Raw genomic sequence first — 16,388 nt, 5'->3', positions numbered from 1 at the left:
GATCTTAATCAATGATTCTCCAATACTACAGTCCGAACAATCCAGATCTTAATAAGTGATTCTCCAATACTACAGTCCGGTCAATGCAGAACGCGGAGTAGTCAGGTATTCAACGTTATGATTTAAAGATGCTGCATTAAACGCTTTTATCGCTTAAGTGATACTGTTAAAGTTCGTAAAACATGCTGTTTATTGGTTTACAATATACATTACGATGCTGTTATAGTGTATGTTTTTAATTGAACGACAACCACCGCCTACACTCATACTCATTAACATATATGAATCGCAAATAGTTTTGCAAATGTTTAAATACGTACAATTTTAATTTTTGCAAACCCTCACCAATACCATTGTACTAAACCATGCAAAGTTTTGGTATGTGACATTTGTGGTGCGATGTATATCTTTACTTAGATGAGGCATGTGTGTAAAATAAATTAAATCGAAGTATTGAGAATATAAAAACTGCACTCAAACAAGTATGGTACATTCGAACAAATTATTTCATACCTTTGATGACTGGGATGGTAAGCCACTTGATTTGTTTGATCATAAAATATCAAAACAGTATGAACACATCTGTGTCATGGTAATTGTTATTTCAAATTAAACGAAACGCGTATAGTTCTCTTATATGTCGATACGTAGAATTTAAGGCACTTGAAAAATTACGTGTACTTTTGATGCTTTTTGACTGGATTTAGGCGTTTCCTTTTACAGAATCCAGTTTGGCACATGCATGCAACACAACTGCACAAAGAAATCGGAGTATTCGTTTAGTTTTGTGTCAGCTGCTTTATACTATAAACAATATAAGGACAGCGATATTGGCAATACAAGTATTGTACATTCGTCGGCCAATATGTAGTTGTCGGCCCGTAGTGTTATGTAACGGGTTATAATGGGTATATTTCAGTAAAATGTATATGCAATGAATTTTATTATTATGAGTTTATTTTATGAAAGGATAATAGATATATTTCAGTAATATGTAACGAACAGAAAATATAAGAATCGTGACTCGCAAAATGCATATAAACAATTAGTAGGTACATTAAGCGGGAAGAAGCGACATTCCGATAGGTATATTTCAGTAATATGTAACGAACAGAAAAATATAAGAATCGTGACTCGCAAAATGCATATAAACAATTAGTAGGTACATTAAGCAATACAAATTGGAGATGTCAAATTAAATGGAGACCCGCGAGTACAGAGGCGTAAAAGTCCGGTATGCAAACGTTTGACGCCCATTACTTGATGACAGGCGTGGGTCACGAATTAGGCGAGTACGTAACGAAATTGGTATAAAAGCGGAGTAATTTTAAAGGAACAGGAGCCATTTGACCCATTCGAGCCAATCGAGTAGAGTAGTCACGCTTTCTTGACGTGGCGGCCAATAGGCCGCCGCGCTGTAAAATTGTACTTCATGAACATTAGAAGCGTTGTGTTAGAAATTATTTAACAGAAATAAATCTCGATGAAAACAGAAATGAACTTTAGTTGTTACTGTGTATTATCAACGAACAACGTGTAATTACGTACCACAGAACATTTTATGGTGCGCAGTGCCAGGATCAACCAGAAGTGCCACTCATTTTAACGGCCAACAGGAAAAAAAAAACGCGACATGGAAAACGGAGTACAAACAATACTATACGCAATCACAGGCCACAACGGAACAAAGAACAACGCGACATGGAAAACGGTCAGTGTTTTCTTAAAATATGGCAAACAGGGGTTTATTTCAAATTTTATCAAGTAAGAAATAAAAAGTAAAAGGCGTCATGACAACGAAATTTTTAAAAATTGTTTTAAAGAATTTTACGTAGTCAGATGTTAAAAATAATAATGATGATAATCAATTATGTACGAACAAATTTTGCAAATATCAAAATCATGCCAATTTTGCATTTATCGGTACATTTTTATAAATAGCGGTGAATTGAGAATAAAAAGAGATATTTGAGTTTTACATTATTTTTATGAGTTATGGAAATCATTAAATTAAAGGTGTACACACAGAGATTATTTAAAGATTTTTTATATATTTTTGGTGTTGTTAGAATATAGGATTATGTACGGACTTATGGTGTTTTTTTGCATACCAATACATTTTAAATTGTTGGAATGTTTGTAAATTTTCATTAAATTAAAATGTACGAGGAAAAATAAGAGTATTTAAAACAGTTTTGTTTATTATTTTAATAAAGAAAATTTGGGGATGATTTTATTTATTTATATAATAGAAAAACTCGAAGAAGGAACAAATATAAAAAATATTCAAAGAATTTATCTAGTATTTTACATTGGCAGAATTAAGAACTTAGGAATTTAGATTATTTAAGACAGTTTTGTTTATTATTTTAATAAAGAAAATAAGGCGGGTTTTGTTTATTAGAATGATAAAGAAAATTAAAGAGGACGAATAAATAAAATTATTGGAAAATTTAAAAATAGTTTTCCGAATTGTAAAAGAAAGAAAATATGAAATAAGAACAGTAATGGTAATTGCGAATATGAATAGGGCAGACACTAAAAAAAAATAGTATGTAAATATGTATATACGTCATTGTGTTGATGCAAATATATGTAGGATATCGGTAATATTGAAGGTCTTGAGTAATTTTAAGTAAGAATTTAATGCGATCTGACGCGTATAGCGCAGTTAAAATATAACGATATGTACGCATTAAATTTCTAATTAATTGTTTAAGGGTTACAATTATATTTTATGAGCACGGCTGACTGATCAGCGTTCGGACATACCGAGCCCGAGGTTCTGATAACCTTAGCGTCCTCATGAGCTAGAGAATTTATCCCTGTGCCATCGAAGCAAATTACGCTATGGACAGAAGATGCGATGTCGCATAAGAATTATTTGAGTAGTTCGATTAGGAGCAAAGACCTGAATTTTGAAGTATACCGATACGTGTTCTTATATTATGAATGCATATATATAAAAGTCTGCCTTGTCATATTTGCGCATTTTTACAAGTGCACAGGTCAAACATGTCAATACATCTATGCCCAACGGCAAAACTTTAGAAAGTAAAGATGAGGTTTACGAAATAATGATATGAACAGGTACGTCTGTCATTACCAAATACTCTAGGGCAATAAACTGGTGCACGCCTGTCAAACATTTACTGGCTGCACGTGCGTAAAATGACAAAATACCAAATAGTCGAAATAGTAATCATATGATGCCTAAGGCGGTACACAAGTCATATTAAGTAAATGGCTTGTCAGATGTCAAACTGTCATGTACTTATCCGAAGTATGTTTTGAGGAATTGACTTATATTTTTCGTTGTAAATATTTTTTTAAATAAGATATCACAGTAAGTTGTCATGACGATATTGAACACTAACTAAGGGGATATTTATAAATGTTTGCCATGATTTTGAACAACTGATACTTGTATCACCACGACGCAGATAAAATATCGAGATTTGAAGACAACGCCGAAGAAGAGCGACTTCGCGAGACAACGCCTTCCACAACGAATAGAAGAAACAAACAACATGATCAGGATGGAACATCACGGCGTTTACTCTCAAAGTGAATACCTGGTTCTATCGCTAAAAGAAGACCCAACGCCAGAAGTTTTCGAAGGACAACAAGTGACACAACACTGGACACAATACTTGTGACGTTAAACACTATAGAGTAGATGCAGCCGTTCAACTGTTTGACGTGCGTAGATAACGCATTTGGAATGATACTTCCGAGACCTAAGACATCAAGGAGAACACTGCTATAGTTAATACCTCGTGAGCATTATGGCCAATAGAAGATCTTAATGTCCCGAGAGAAACGAAGACGTTGGGACCATCAACAAACGTACAAACGACAACGAAAACAACAAAGACGATGAATACAACGGAAACGACAATCGACGACGCAAGTTAAACATCGGAAAGCAGAGCTGAATCAACAAACGCATTCCAATCGCCACGGACGAACCTACAATCGGCCTATTTTCATGACGGCGACAATGACTTCAATGAAACATCGTATTCGCCGCGAGCTACAACTTCAAGACAACATGGACGACACTAGATGTACAGATGGCCAACGATCAACATATGATGTTCTACACAACATTTTGATTGACATTTAAATTGTATAACAATTACTAATGTTATTTATTTCAGCAGAGACGCTTGTCAAGGAAATCTTATTGTTATCCGCATATTCTCCATCATTTGTGTGTGTTTATATGAATCTAGTTTCTTTCTTCATTAAATTAGTAATTTAATAGTAAAAATTTTAAAAGATTTTTTTAATATCATAAAATATTAAAAAAATTAAAATAAGGGGGAAGCTGTGTAATGTAACGGGTTATAATGGGTATAATTCAGTAAAATGTATATGCAATGTATTTTAGTATTATGAGTTTATTTTATGAAAGGATAATAGATATATTTCAGTAATATGTAACGAACAGAAAATATAAGAATCGTGACTCGCAAAATGCATATAAACAATTAGTAGGTACATTAAGCGGGAAGAAGCGACATTCCGATAGGTATATTTCAGTAATATGTAACGAACAGAAAAATATAAGAATCGTGACTCGCCCATTACTTGATGACAGGCGTGGGTCACGAATTAAGCGAGTACGTAACGAAATTGGTATAAAAGCGGAGTAATTTTAAAGGACCAGAAGCCATTTGACCCATTCGAGCCAATCGAGTAGAGTAGTCACGCTTTCTTGACGTGGCGGCCAATAGGCCGCCGCGCTGTAAAATTGTACTTCATGAACATTAGAAGCGTTGTGTTAGAAATTATTTAACAGAAATAAATCTCGATGAAAACAGAAATGAACTTTAGTTGTTACTGTGTATTATCAACGAACAACGTGTAATTACGTGACAGTAGACCGTTTGTTTCCGCGCGATATGCAGAAAACTATTTGACCATACGCATGCAAATGGTTGTCGTGTGCATTGGTAGAAGATAAATAAGCCTATAAATAAGAATTTAGAGTACCCAGCTCAAATGTCAATGTCACATGGTAGAAATTTGACGAAAACCACCAACACTTGTCTGCCACGACGCCATTTAAGATCATTTATTAGGCTTAAAGAGAGGTATATATGTTGCTGAACTTTTAAGGATTAAACGTATAAGCTACGGTGTATTTCTAAGGTAAGGATTTGTATTAATACGGCTTGAGTCATTTCATAAAGTTTAAGGGAAATCCGTAAAAAACTATGGCTCAATGAAAAATTTGGCTACTTTGTTCCCTAAGTCACTTAGAAAATACGGGTCCAGTTGTCGGATGTACTACATATTTAAAATCAAAACAAACTGTATTTTGGCTATTTATACGGGTCTTTATATGTAAACATCGATGTCCACATGGTGATGTTTTTTTAAATTATAAGTAATGATTATGATTGATTGATACATGTTGGAATGGAAATCCGCACAAATAGGGTTGACGGATGAGAGAATATACGCACACACCTGTGAAAGGTTTAGCGAGCTTTTCGCAAGTTGTCCCGACGAAAAGATATATAAGACTAAATGTTAATGGAAGAAGTATACACAACATTCGAACGTCCAAACGATCAATACTGGTCACCTTTTTCCACTCATGTTTAATGTTCTTTTGCACGATTTGGCAAAATGACAATTAAAACCAAATGCATTCAAAATCGAATGAAAGAATTGCCTTATATTTAAAAAGACGAAAACACTCAAAAGCCAGATAGGGGCACAAGACTCGTGTAAATGTTTGGTTCTTAAAGTCCCGAATTCAAATCCAGTGATTCAAATAAAAGTATTTCAAACCATAAAACTATTAAGCTAAAACGTACAAATACTTTCACAAAGACGAAACTCTCTTGTCTAAGTATTTTCCAAAAACGTTCACATACTTTAAATTAAAGTTTAATGAAATCGTCCGTAGCGAAATATATTTAAATTAACTAATTGTCTCAAACTAAACGAGCTTAACTGGCAAACTATAACAGCGAAGAAACACAAAAGGACAGTGACTAAGGAATGAATACTTTGTGCAATTCCATCAGAGCGCACATGCTCCTCATTGACACATCTTTCCGCTTTTATGATTTTTTTTGTTTAAAAAAGCCTCTAACAAATATAAATCAAGTGTAGACGAAAAGTTTAGTTCCTGATATGCCTTTGCGGACTGTACAGACTAATCTGGGACGACACTTTATTATCATGCTTTAAGGCCGGTTTCCCCAAAACGCGGCCTTAATGTATGCATGATACTATTGAAGGAGTTTGTGCTGGTTCGCAAAAGGGCACACCGCTAAATTTGAGTTTGCCATAAATGAGTTTAATGATTGTTCACTCCTCATAAACATCGAACTGTCGTCTGATGAAAGTGTATATACATTTAGTAAATTTTATTTCCGATATGTTCACGAGTTCAAGGGCAGAACTTCTTCAAAGCAAAGTAAATCGCTCGAAATGCTCTATATCTGTTAAGAAAACACTCGAACTTTGCCCAGAGTACAACACAACAATTCAACGTTCGGTAGTGATCTGAGTTGTAACGACTACCGGTCTATTTGACAAGTGGGCAATAGGCACAGTGAACGATCTCACACATGTCTATAATAATCATTTTAATTAACTTACACTATTGCCAAATAGAAGAATTTATTAATCAGATGTTGTTAAATTTTTGTAAACAATGAACACGTGGATTTGTTTGGTTTCTGAATAATGCAAGTGTTATGTTTTCACGAATGAACATTGATATTATTCTTTATCAATAGCTAGAAAAACCTCGCAATTTTGTATTGTTCTGAGGGAATGTTTTCACACAGTTTTCACACAGTCTCCTATTATATATGATCATGTGCGCTGTACAATCGGTATTGCATTGCGAACATTTTTAAAATCTGTCATTTAATGTGAATATGTAGTTTTATGTTTGTTGCAAGCAATTAACAAGCCCTATACTTTTAAACTGATCTATTAAGTAGCACTGACAGACGACAAATGACGCTTTCAATTTGAAGTGTTGATTCGCCGATTTATGGAAGCATAGCCAAACATTCAATGAACTATTTGAGCTTCATTGGAAGAAAACCATCGAAGATGAAGCACTTGCCAAATTATGGTTCAATGTCGCCATAGATACACCTCTGCCAATGTTATTAAATAACCCGAATGAATTATTTAATACACTTTTAAAATCTCAAACTGTAACATATCGATTTCTTTAGTTGTGAAAAAGTAAACCCGTAGAAAATATGCTTTCGATCAAGTATGTTAAGAAATCAACTAATTGTAATGTATTTTAAGGTTGTTTTATATGTTTTTCTTATGTTAAAATGGTTTGATTGTAATTTCTCTACATTTAAGAAGCACCTGATTTAATCTGGTATTATTTTCCACTAAAAGTGTGTTTTAGAACTGTTTCCCAACCGCCATTTTGTATGGCTCTGATATCAAATTGGTTACTAAGCTTCACATAAATCTGCACTTACTGGAATATTAATAATTTATATCGTATATGTACTACCGGCAATCAACGGATTTCCGAATCAAGTTCATCCAAGCTATAAACAAATATAAATCCCACAATAACACGTATCTCAGTCACATAAATCAACATCCGATTATCCGGATATCAATAATTGTAAGTTTGAAGTGTCGTCTTTAGTTAACGTTCCCATGTCCAGTATTTACTACCGGTTTCGAATTTTTATCCAAAACAAATGGTTTCCGGCCACTTATTTATGAGGAAAAGGCGCGATAAACACGATCTGAATTAACCAGGATATTTAACGTGTGCATTGAGAGTAGACAAGCTTGACAGAAACATGTTGAAAATTGTGTTTGTGATATTCCTATTATTTAACGCAGAGGGTTTAGCTCAATCAAACGTAACACGTGAGTATTTTATTGATTTCGTGCATGCTTGGCTGTGTACAAAATTTTTAATTAAAACGAAATTGTGTGCGTTTAAACTTTTGAATATATGTATTGTCTGCCATCTTTAATTTTAGCTTCAGCATTTGTATTGAAGCACGATTGAATTGAATGTCTTAGGCTTATCGAAAATGCTACCGACTCCGTTTTCAGATAAAGCTAGTACATGGTAACTTAGTGGTGATCTAAAGATCGCTCTCACACTCCCACACTGGGGACCGAATCGATGACCTCCCGGTTCCTAAGCGGACACTGTTCCCACTTTGCCACGGCGGCCTCTCCATACTTATCAATAACTGCTCACTCAATTTTTCTGTAAGCATATCCAATCCAATGGCATACTTGCCGGTGATGAGACACCAATTTCGTGTAATTACACAGCGTTGAACATATCAAACATAAGATTTTTTTAAACTGATGAAACGTAATAAAACTCCATTTTTAGAAATAGCGCAAATAGAATATCATTCATGTACATGTTATTCGTGATCATAGATTATTGAGACCACCCGCTTCGTTTTAAAAAGGTTTATTAATAATGAGATGAGTTTTCAATAGGCAATAATTCCTTGTCAACACTTTTGCGTTGAACAACCTCCCGATGTACGCATGCCCACTGCAAATCAAATTCGCTGCATTAGCTTATGTGATGTGAAGCAGAAAATAAAACGCAACAAATATAATCACATCATTAATGAAGCCAACAACTAATTAAAAAACATATTCTTAAACAGTAACTTAACAATGTGCGAAATTCAATTTATATTCGAAAAAATAATGGTTAATTGTAAACGAAACTATCAAATGTGTCTGCGATCTTTGGTAAGGGACACGGAAAGGTTGTACGACATAAACTGTTCTCGGAAAAATTATGTTTACGCCCATGCATACACAATTCCATCAACGCTGATTTTGTTACAAAACAAAGACAGTTACATTACCAATATATACTTAAATTAAATTAAAACGTTTTCTTAAATGTGTTGTCCTATTTTGTAAAAAGTGTGTGTGCGCGTGCGTGCGTGTGTGTTTTCTAAGATTATCATGCTTACATTTAAATCAATGGGTTAAGAATCGGCATTGTTCTTTAATTGTGTCCATAGATTCTGACAAAGATTCAAGAACGATCGTGTCACGATTGCTTTGTTTATTAGACCTGATGACCTGGTGACGTATTTGAAACCTTACCGAATATAATCAATATTAAGCAAAAACTGGAGATGCGCTCAACGTTTACAACGCAAACCGCTTGATGACTGACACCGGATGTAGACTCAATAACACTAGCTCGCTTTGACCACTCAGCAAGATATAAACTGACGCATAGCCATGAACTCATTTTAAGCGTAGTAAATTTTAATATGCTGCATATAACACTTGAATTGATTTAGTAATACGGTTTTAAATTGCATCATGTTAAATGAGGGAGAGTGAGAGTATACATGACGACACTATTATATTGTAATATTTTATTTTCCTTGACAACCACCGCCTTTTATCTAACTCGACAAACATGAACATATTCGGAAGACACTTATCAATATACAATTTTGAAAAATATAAACCAATACGATCAATTTACTAAACACATCAAACCTTTCAATATGTTACATGTGCGTTGCGATGTAGATCTTTACTTAAAAGATGTGTGCATGTTAAATACATGACATTGCGAACATATAAACTGCACCCAAACAAGCATTGTATATTCGAAAAAGTTATTTCAACTATTTAAAGATTGGATATCTAAGCCTCATGATTTGTTTAATTTGAAAGGAAACTCGTATGTATAATGGTGCATTCTTATTAGAATGAAACGAAAACCTTAACTTATAGTTTGTTACTATGACGATATGAGACTATAAAGCACATACAAGAATACTCATGCTTTGTTACTATAATTAGGCTTCGAATTTTTCAGAATCCAGTTTGGCACCGGCTGGTAACACAACAACTGCACCGAGGACTCGTTATAAGGGTATTCGTTTAGTTTAGTGTTAGGATAACGAAAGTTGCAATTAAAGTATTATATCATTCAGTTTCATGTTAAATTAGTATGCCACCAAACCCAATCAAAGTTTTAAGAAGCGGGGTAATAATGTTTTGCATTTTTCCGTCAGTCGGTCGATATGTATTTGTTGGTCTGTAGACCATTTGTTCCTGCGCGATATGCATAAAACGTTTTGACCATAACCATGCAAATATTTGATAGGGTCATTTTGATGAGAGAAGGGTTCTATAAAATTTGAGTTAAAACAGTCGAAATGTCAATGTTACAGGGGCGTGTAACACTAAATTGGATAGGTACAAAAGACATAGTAAGCACTGTTTATACCCATTAGCAATCTCTTAGACAGAGTTTCAATAGCGATACAAGACCATCTGAAGTTTGATACCGAACTCCATGTTGGATATTTTAATGTACAACATAGGTAGCAGTATAAAGCGTTATATGTTTATTGCGGGTTGATTTATTTATGTTGGGAACCGATTCATTGAGTTCATAAAAAGAGTCAATGGAATTTACGGGGCATCACGAATGATTTCCAAACATCTCTTGATGTTAATGTTTTCTCTACATGATGGAATGCTATATGGGTTGTATAAAACGTGATTAACCCAATCTAATTCCACAAGTGTGTTATCAAGCACTTCATATTTTTGTTTTTTGTATCCACTTTATAAATATACATAAACGCAAAACTATTGATAGTGTTTTTTTAATCAATTGTTTTTAAAATCTTTACTATCCACTTTTCACAAACTAACTATACACGATTTACGTTCAAGTGGATGATAAACATGTATTTATGTTTTACATTTATTTCAGCATGTCCGGAAATTCACAAAAACATTTCAAGTGATATTGGCTCTCCAGGATACCGAGTCGTCGAAATAGATGTGTCGACATGTTCGTTTTGGAGTTATTTGTCAGTGCTTATTTTGACTGACCAATTGAAAGAATATGTCATGCATGTCAGTGTTCAACCGTCTAGCATTTCCCTTGATTTCAATCACACTTACTTTACATCCAACGTTAGCGATGTGATTTCAGTGAGTATAATGTCATAAATGAAAGGAAATATTTTATCTCCGTTTACCCTATATGATAATTGTTATGATTGAACAATATTTAAACTCTACAATCCATTGTGATTTTAAAATAAAATAACTTAAACATCGAACCTGCGCTTATGAAATGTATTTATACTGTTTCAAAGTATGGTTACGCTGTTATGATTATAAGCATACATAATTAATTGAATTAATTTCTGAAATCAGTGTATTCATTAACAGAATTCCGTATGGATTTTTTTCTAAAATATGCAAGTATGATTGCAGGGGAATGTGATTGCTAATTACTCGGATGGAACCACATTGATGATACCAATAAAACTAACAATAGTAGACATCAACGATCCTCCTGTGTTTATCAGTCGCGTCAGTTTGAATTCGACATTATCGGAAGCAAGTCCTGTTGGATATGAAATCTTTACGGTCACAGTAGCTGATCCAGACAGCAAAGTCGAACTGTCAAGTAAGAAGCTACCCATGGCCTACATTATTGATTTGTATTGAACGCTTCATAACGGAGAACTGGGCTTTAGTCATTTTAAGAGTTTGCTTGATGCAAAACCTGAAACATAATGCCAGCTCATTGTAACAATAATAACTCTCCGTATATTGTTAATTTATTTGTTTATTCAGCTCTAACGTAACTATTTCGCATTAAGCAAACATGCTTATGATTTTGAATATTAATTTTATTTCATACGTATACACGTTTATGCGTCACGCTAAGGTTAAGCAAACTGTAGACAACCCTATATAATCGCTTTAGCTTGTACTGTCTACGAAACGCATTAAAACATTAAAGTTATTTTAGTCAGAATAGTTGTTATACCAGAAACCATTAAGAATTGCAAGAACAAAAACACATGTATTTACATAATCATAAATATTTCAGTTTATATCATACTTAACATTAACAGCAACTTCGGATCTAGTGGCCATACATCAAGAGGTGTCGAATGCGACCGATGGGACTGGACTTTATTTGTTCACGCTACGTATCAACAAGCCATTGGACGTAGATACACCAAACGAGGCTTTCATATCGTAAGTAAAATACACACTAGATCGGGGTTTACAAGTCTTCAATTACTTAAGTACTTAAGGAATTATTGGAACGCGAAAATCGAGTGTTAATTTATTTGTAATTTATAAATCAATGAATTTGTATCAATCAAAGATAACTTCACATTTAATAAGATAGAGAGATTTAGTTTGAGAACATCCGGTTTAAAATAAAGCAAAATCATGATTAAACCATCGCAAGTTATTTCTTCAGAGCACAATGGTATAGAGCGCAGCTGGATTCAACAGTGACTGCTGTTATCCCGCTCATCGTACGTACCAACACTAAATTATCCCATAATGGAGTTATTAGGCATATGGAAATACTGTTCTGATGGTTAATTTGTTATTGTCATTCGAAGATTGGTAAATCATCTTGAATTGGTTACATCAACTTTAAATATCTCACTGACATCAAATGTCTAACTTGGCATTAAATGTCGCACAGCTGACGTTAAATGTAGCAACGTACGCACAATTTACAGACGATATTTGTCGCAACCGTGATGTCGCAAAAAATGTATTTTATAAATTGGTCAGCCATTCTTGAAATTTCCAGAGTTAGATGTAAAGAAGTAAAAACAAGAACTTGCATTGTTGCATTTAATGGGTTATCAAACTTAACTATCGATACAAATATAATGTTCAATGTTATATAAGCATGTATTGAATAACAACTTCAATATATACAAAACAAGATACGTGACAAATCACTTGTAATTGATTGATAGTTGTTGTAGTGATTAGACACATTTAACCGACTCGTCACAATAATCCGGCTCGCACAATAATACGCCTTTCAATCATTCAGTCCTGTTTCACACGTGGTTCTAACGTGGACTGCAATTGTATTTCGATGCTTTCTAGGCCACTGACGCATATCAACAGACCCGTCAAAACCTTCTGATAACTATCAGAGATGAGAATGATAATACCCCAGTATGCAACCCTGCACAGACAATCGTCTACGTTCCAAGAAACCGACCTACAAATATCTCTGTGTTGTCCTTAAACAGCTTTTGCACAGACAAAGACCGATTTCCTTTACATAAAATTTCTGATTATTCATTCAACGAGAACAGATCTTCATGCTCAGGAAACTGGACAGGTAAATGTTTTTGATAATAAGAAAAAAGTAATATTTCTAAATTTAAATTTGAGGTTCATGCACACTGATATGTAGCTTGTAAGGAGCAATAATGATAAAAAAGCTCATAATTTAGTAAATACGTATGCTCGCGGTGATAATATTAAATAAATATTTTTGTATTAAGTCGTATCACCTCATCATGAGAATGCTTACCAGTGCATTCCTTCACAGACGATCATTTACGTTTCAAGAAACCAAACAACGAATACCGCCGTGTTGTTCCTAAATAGTGTTTGCACAGGTAAAATTAGTTGATACAGTAAATAATGTTATAACTTTACATTTTAATATAAGTAACATGCAGAAGGAAATATTGCTCGCCAGGAATGATATTTATAAAACTCATTATTAATTTAATACTAGCGGTCTTGTTGAAACTGTTATCTATTATATGAATATATGTTTTATTAAATCGTATCATCTTGCCACACAGATTTCTTGGGCTTAATTAGTATCAAAGATTAAATTGTGCAGCTTGTGTCATATGTTTGAACATATTCATTTAATGAAATGTGTCAAAATTTGAAGGAATTGAATAAGACGATACTCATAAACATGTTTTTTTCAATGATACATATGAAACTTGATTATCCTACATGTGTTGCAATCAGCTTATTTAAGTTATATCGATTCACGAACATAAACCTTTAACGATAATCAATGTAAGAGTACCATAGCGAAAAGAAATATTTAAGTGATTTGTGGTGAACAAATCATCTATCATAATAAGTAATAGTTCACTTAAATCATTCATGACGGGCATACTGTGTACGAATGTTTATTTAATACGAAAACAAACCCCAGTGTACAACATGATATTCCTTTTTATACAGGTTTATATATATATATATATATATATATATATATATATATATATATATATATATATAATCATTGGATATATCCGTATTTTGAAACGATATCATTTTATTTGATCGTCCGTTTCTCTTGACTTCTTTAGAATGTGGTTACTAATGTAATGACATTATGCGTGTTTTGTTTTTTTTAAAAACGAAGGTATTCCAATGAAAAAAAATCATTCACAAATATATGTTGCAACATGTCTGTATAATATATATATTATAGTGGATGGTCAACTCCGTACAGTTTTAGAGGTATCGCCGTTTTTCCTTCAAACCATGGTGCCTTGTGATGTAACCATCGTGGCACGAGATGGAACCTACCAACAGCAGGAAATGGGGAAGATTATGCAGGAGAATAATTTTTCGTCTGTTACTTTGCAGCTTCGACGTGAGTTAAACTATTTTGCGCTTAACGTGAACGTATCAGCCGTTCGTTTATAAAGCTCGATTATTGGTTTATACAGACTCAAATATATGATATATTCTATTTGAATAAACACATAACGTATGCCATGCTTAATACACTATCATATATATGTAATATGTAGATATATGGTAGTCACCACAATAGACGATAGCTACTTCGTTGCGTGAGCATCGTTTGATTTTAAATAGTAAATTCAGATTCATGAAAACATCGTACACTTGATTATGCCATAAGCAATCAAATAGTATGTCTTTATTACACACATCACATAAAATCGTTCGATATACTTAACTATTTCATGAAATGTAAAATTAAAATTGATGTTTACTCCATAAGTGACTGTTGTTTTAACTTGAATAACTCTTTAACTGACCAGAGTTTTGATTACAATTCAAATATCCACTGATACTATAAATGTGTCACGGGTAATTGAGTTACTATCATAAACTCATTGATTGAGTGTCTCATCTAATTGGTTCAATCCAGATTTTGAATTGGATAAACCCGGTTATGTTCTAAGAGTATATGTAAGTATATTATGCCAATATATAACGCCCCATATTTGCATCCATTGAAAAAACAAACATTTTAAATGCTAAGTTTTTTTTATAACAAATCTGATTCATAAATTTTCAGGAAAATGCAATAAATAAACACTGTCAAGAAATAGCAGCGAGAGTAAATGTTACTTAGTGTACATAGGACAACTGCACTGTTGTGTTATATATTGAACATGTACTGGATAACTAATCATAACTATGAAATTACTCTTAATAAGTCACACAACGCTTATTAAATTTAAAGTTAATTTGTAAAAGTTATTTCATCATTTAGTTAAATTGGTCGGTAAATGATTCAGTTCGACCATGCACACTTTAATCCATAACGTGATGCATTTCAAATGATCTAATATTTTCCGCCATCACATTTATCTAAGTGAAATTTGTAGAACTTCTAATTAAATATTACATATTCGCCGAATAACTTATTTTAACAATGCAATTATACTTTAGTCTTAATACGTCATTCAACGCAAACACACTTAATAGTAAATGCATGCATGTAAATTCGTCATTGAGTTGAATTGGTTGGTAAATGATACAGTTTGGTCATGGAAATTTTGATAAATAACGAGCTTGTTTTTACTAAGCAGCACGCTATTGTGAGCACAATTACTCTTTTGGAATGTATTCGATTTGTTAAAATCGCCTGTTATAATTAATACACTGATTGCGGAATGTGTAACGAATTACAGTACAATGTACTGCATAACATGTGATAACGGGTTTTATTAGTCGAGTATAAATACTTTTACTATATTTGCGTTGCCTTTTTATTTGGCAAAGAGCATAATAGTGTATTTCATGATATATGGTGAATGAGTTTAGAACAGGCTTTAATGATAGCACATTAATTTCTTATCTAGGGGGAAACGATCAGATTCAATTATGTCACTCTAGTTTGATAACAAGTAGCTATTTCATAATAGTTATTTAACAATCAGTGAATAACCTTATCGTTAGTGTAGCAGTTGACCTGTTATACACACACCATAAATGTAAATAACAAATATATGCAATTGAGTGACACCAATTCACCAGCTAAAACACTATTTTGGCACTTTAGCACTGTGTTTTTTAAACAAACGACGTAAAACGTGTGACGCTACAGTGCACGACATCGTATAAAGTTCAAAACGATTATCTGGATTGTATTAATTAATCAGGCAATACTTGTTAACAACTCAATATGTCGATGCAAATGTGATTTTGTAATACCACTTCATGTGTTTTCATATAGACAGACCACATGTGAAAGTATGTACTATATTACTACGTTATAATACGATCATCACCTAAATTAAAATGTATCCTCTGTATCA

The 16,388-nt window shown here is 33.3% G+C and overlaps 1 protein-coding gene and 1 pseudogene across 1 annotated transcript; one reads left to right on the top strand and one right to left on the bottom strand.

Moving 5' to 3' along the window:
* The window catches only part of LOC127852402 (uncharacterized protein DDB_G0271670-like), an 11,701-nt pseudogene extending 6,088 nt beyond the window's left edge, over positions 1–5,613 (bottom strand).
* A 2,150-nt stretch (positions 5,614–7,763) lies between these two features.
* LOC127852401 (uncharacterized) lies at positions 7,764–12,052 on the top strand. Its single transcript, XM_052386355.1, has 5 exons — positions 7,764–7,890; positions 9,851–9,907; positions 10,760–10,983; positions 11,272–11,467; positions 11,922–12,052. The coding sequence occupies exons 1-5, from the start codon at positions 7,821–7,823 to the stop codon at positions 12,050–12,052; spliced, it is 678 nt and encodes a 225-aa protein (XP_052242315.1). The 5' UTR covers positions 7,764–7,820.
* The last annotated feature ends 4,336 nt before the right edge of the window (positions 12,053–16,388 follow it).

This window comes from Dreissena polymorpha, chromosome 12 (assembly GCF_020536995.1).
Source record: "Dreissena polymorpha isolate Duluth1 chromosome 12, UMN_Dpol_1.0, whole genome shotgun sequence".
NCBI classification, from domain to species: domain Eukaryota; kingdom Metazoa; phylum Mollusca; class Bivalvia; order Myida; family Dreissenidae; genus Dreissena; species Dreissena polymorpha.
The sequence above is the reverse complement of the archived record's forward strand: the minus strand, read 5'-3'. Positions and strand labels throughout refer to the sequence as shown.

Bases quoted from the DNA above. Each gene is read 5' to 3' on its own strand.
- LOC127852401 (XM_052386355.1), top strand. From the start codon at position 7,821: ATGTTGAAAATTGTGTTTGTGATATTCCTATTATTTAACGCAGAGGGT. The intron at 7,891-9,850 runs GTGAGTATTTTA...CGAATTTTTCAG, and splicing joins AGCTCAATCAAACGTAACAC to AATCCAGTTTGGCACCGGCT. The intron at 10,984-11,271 runs GTGAGTATAATG...GTATGATTGCAG, and splicing joins ACGTTAGCGATGTGATTTCA to GGGAATGTGATTGCTAATTA.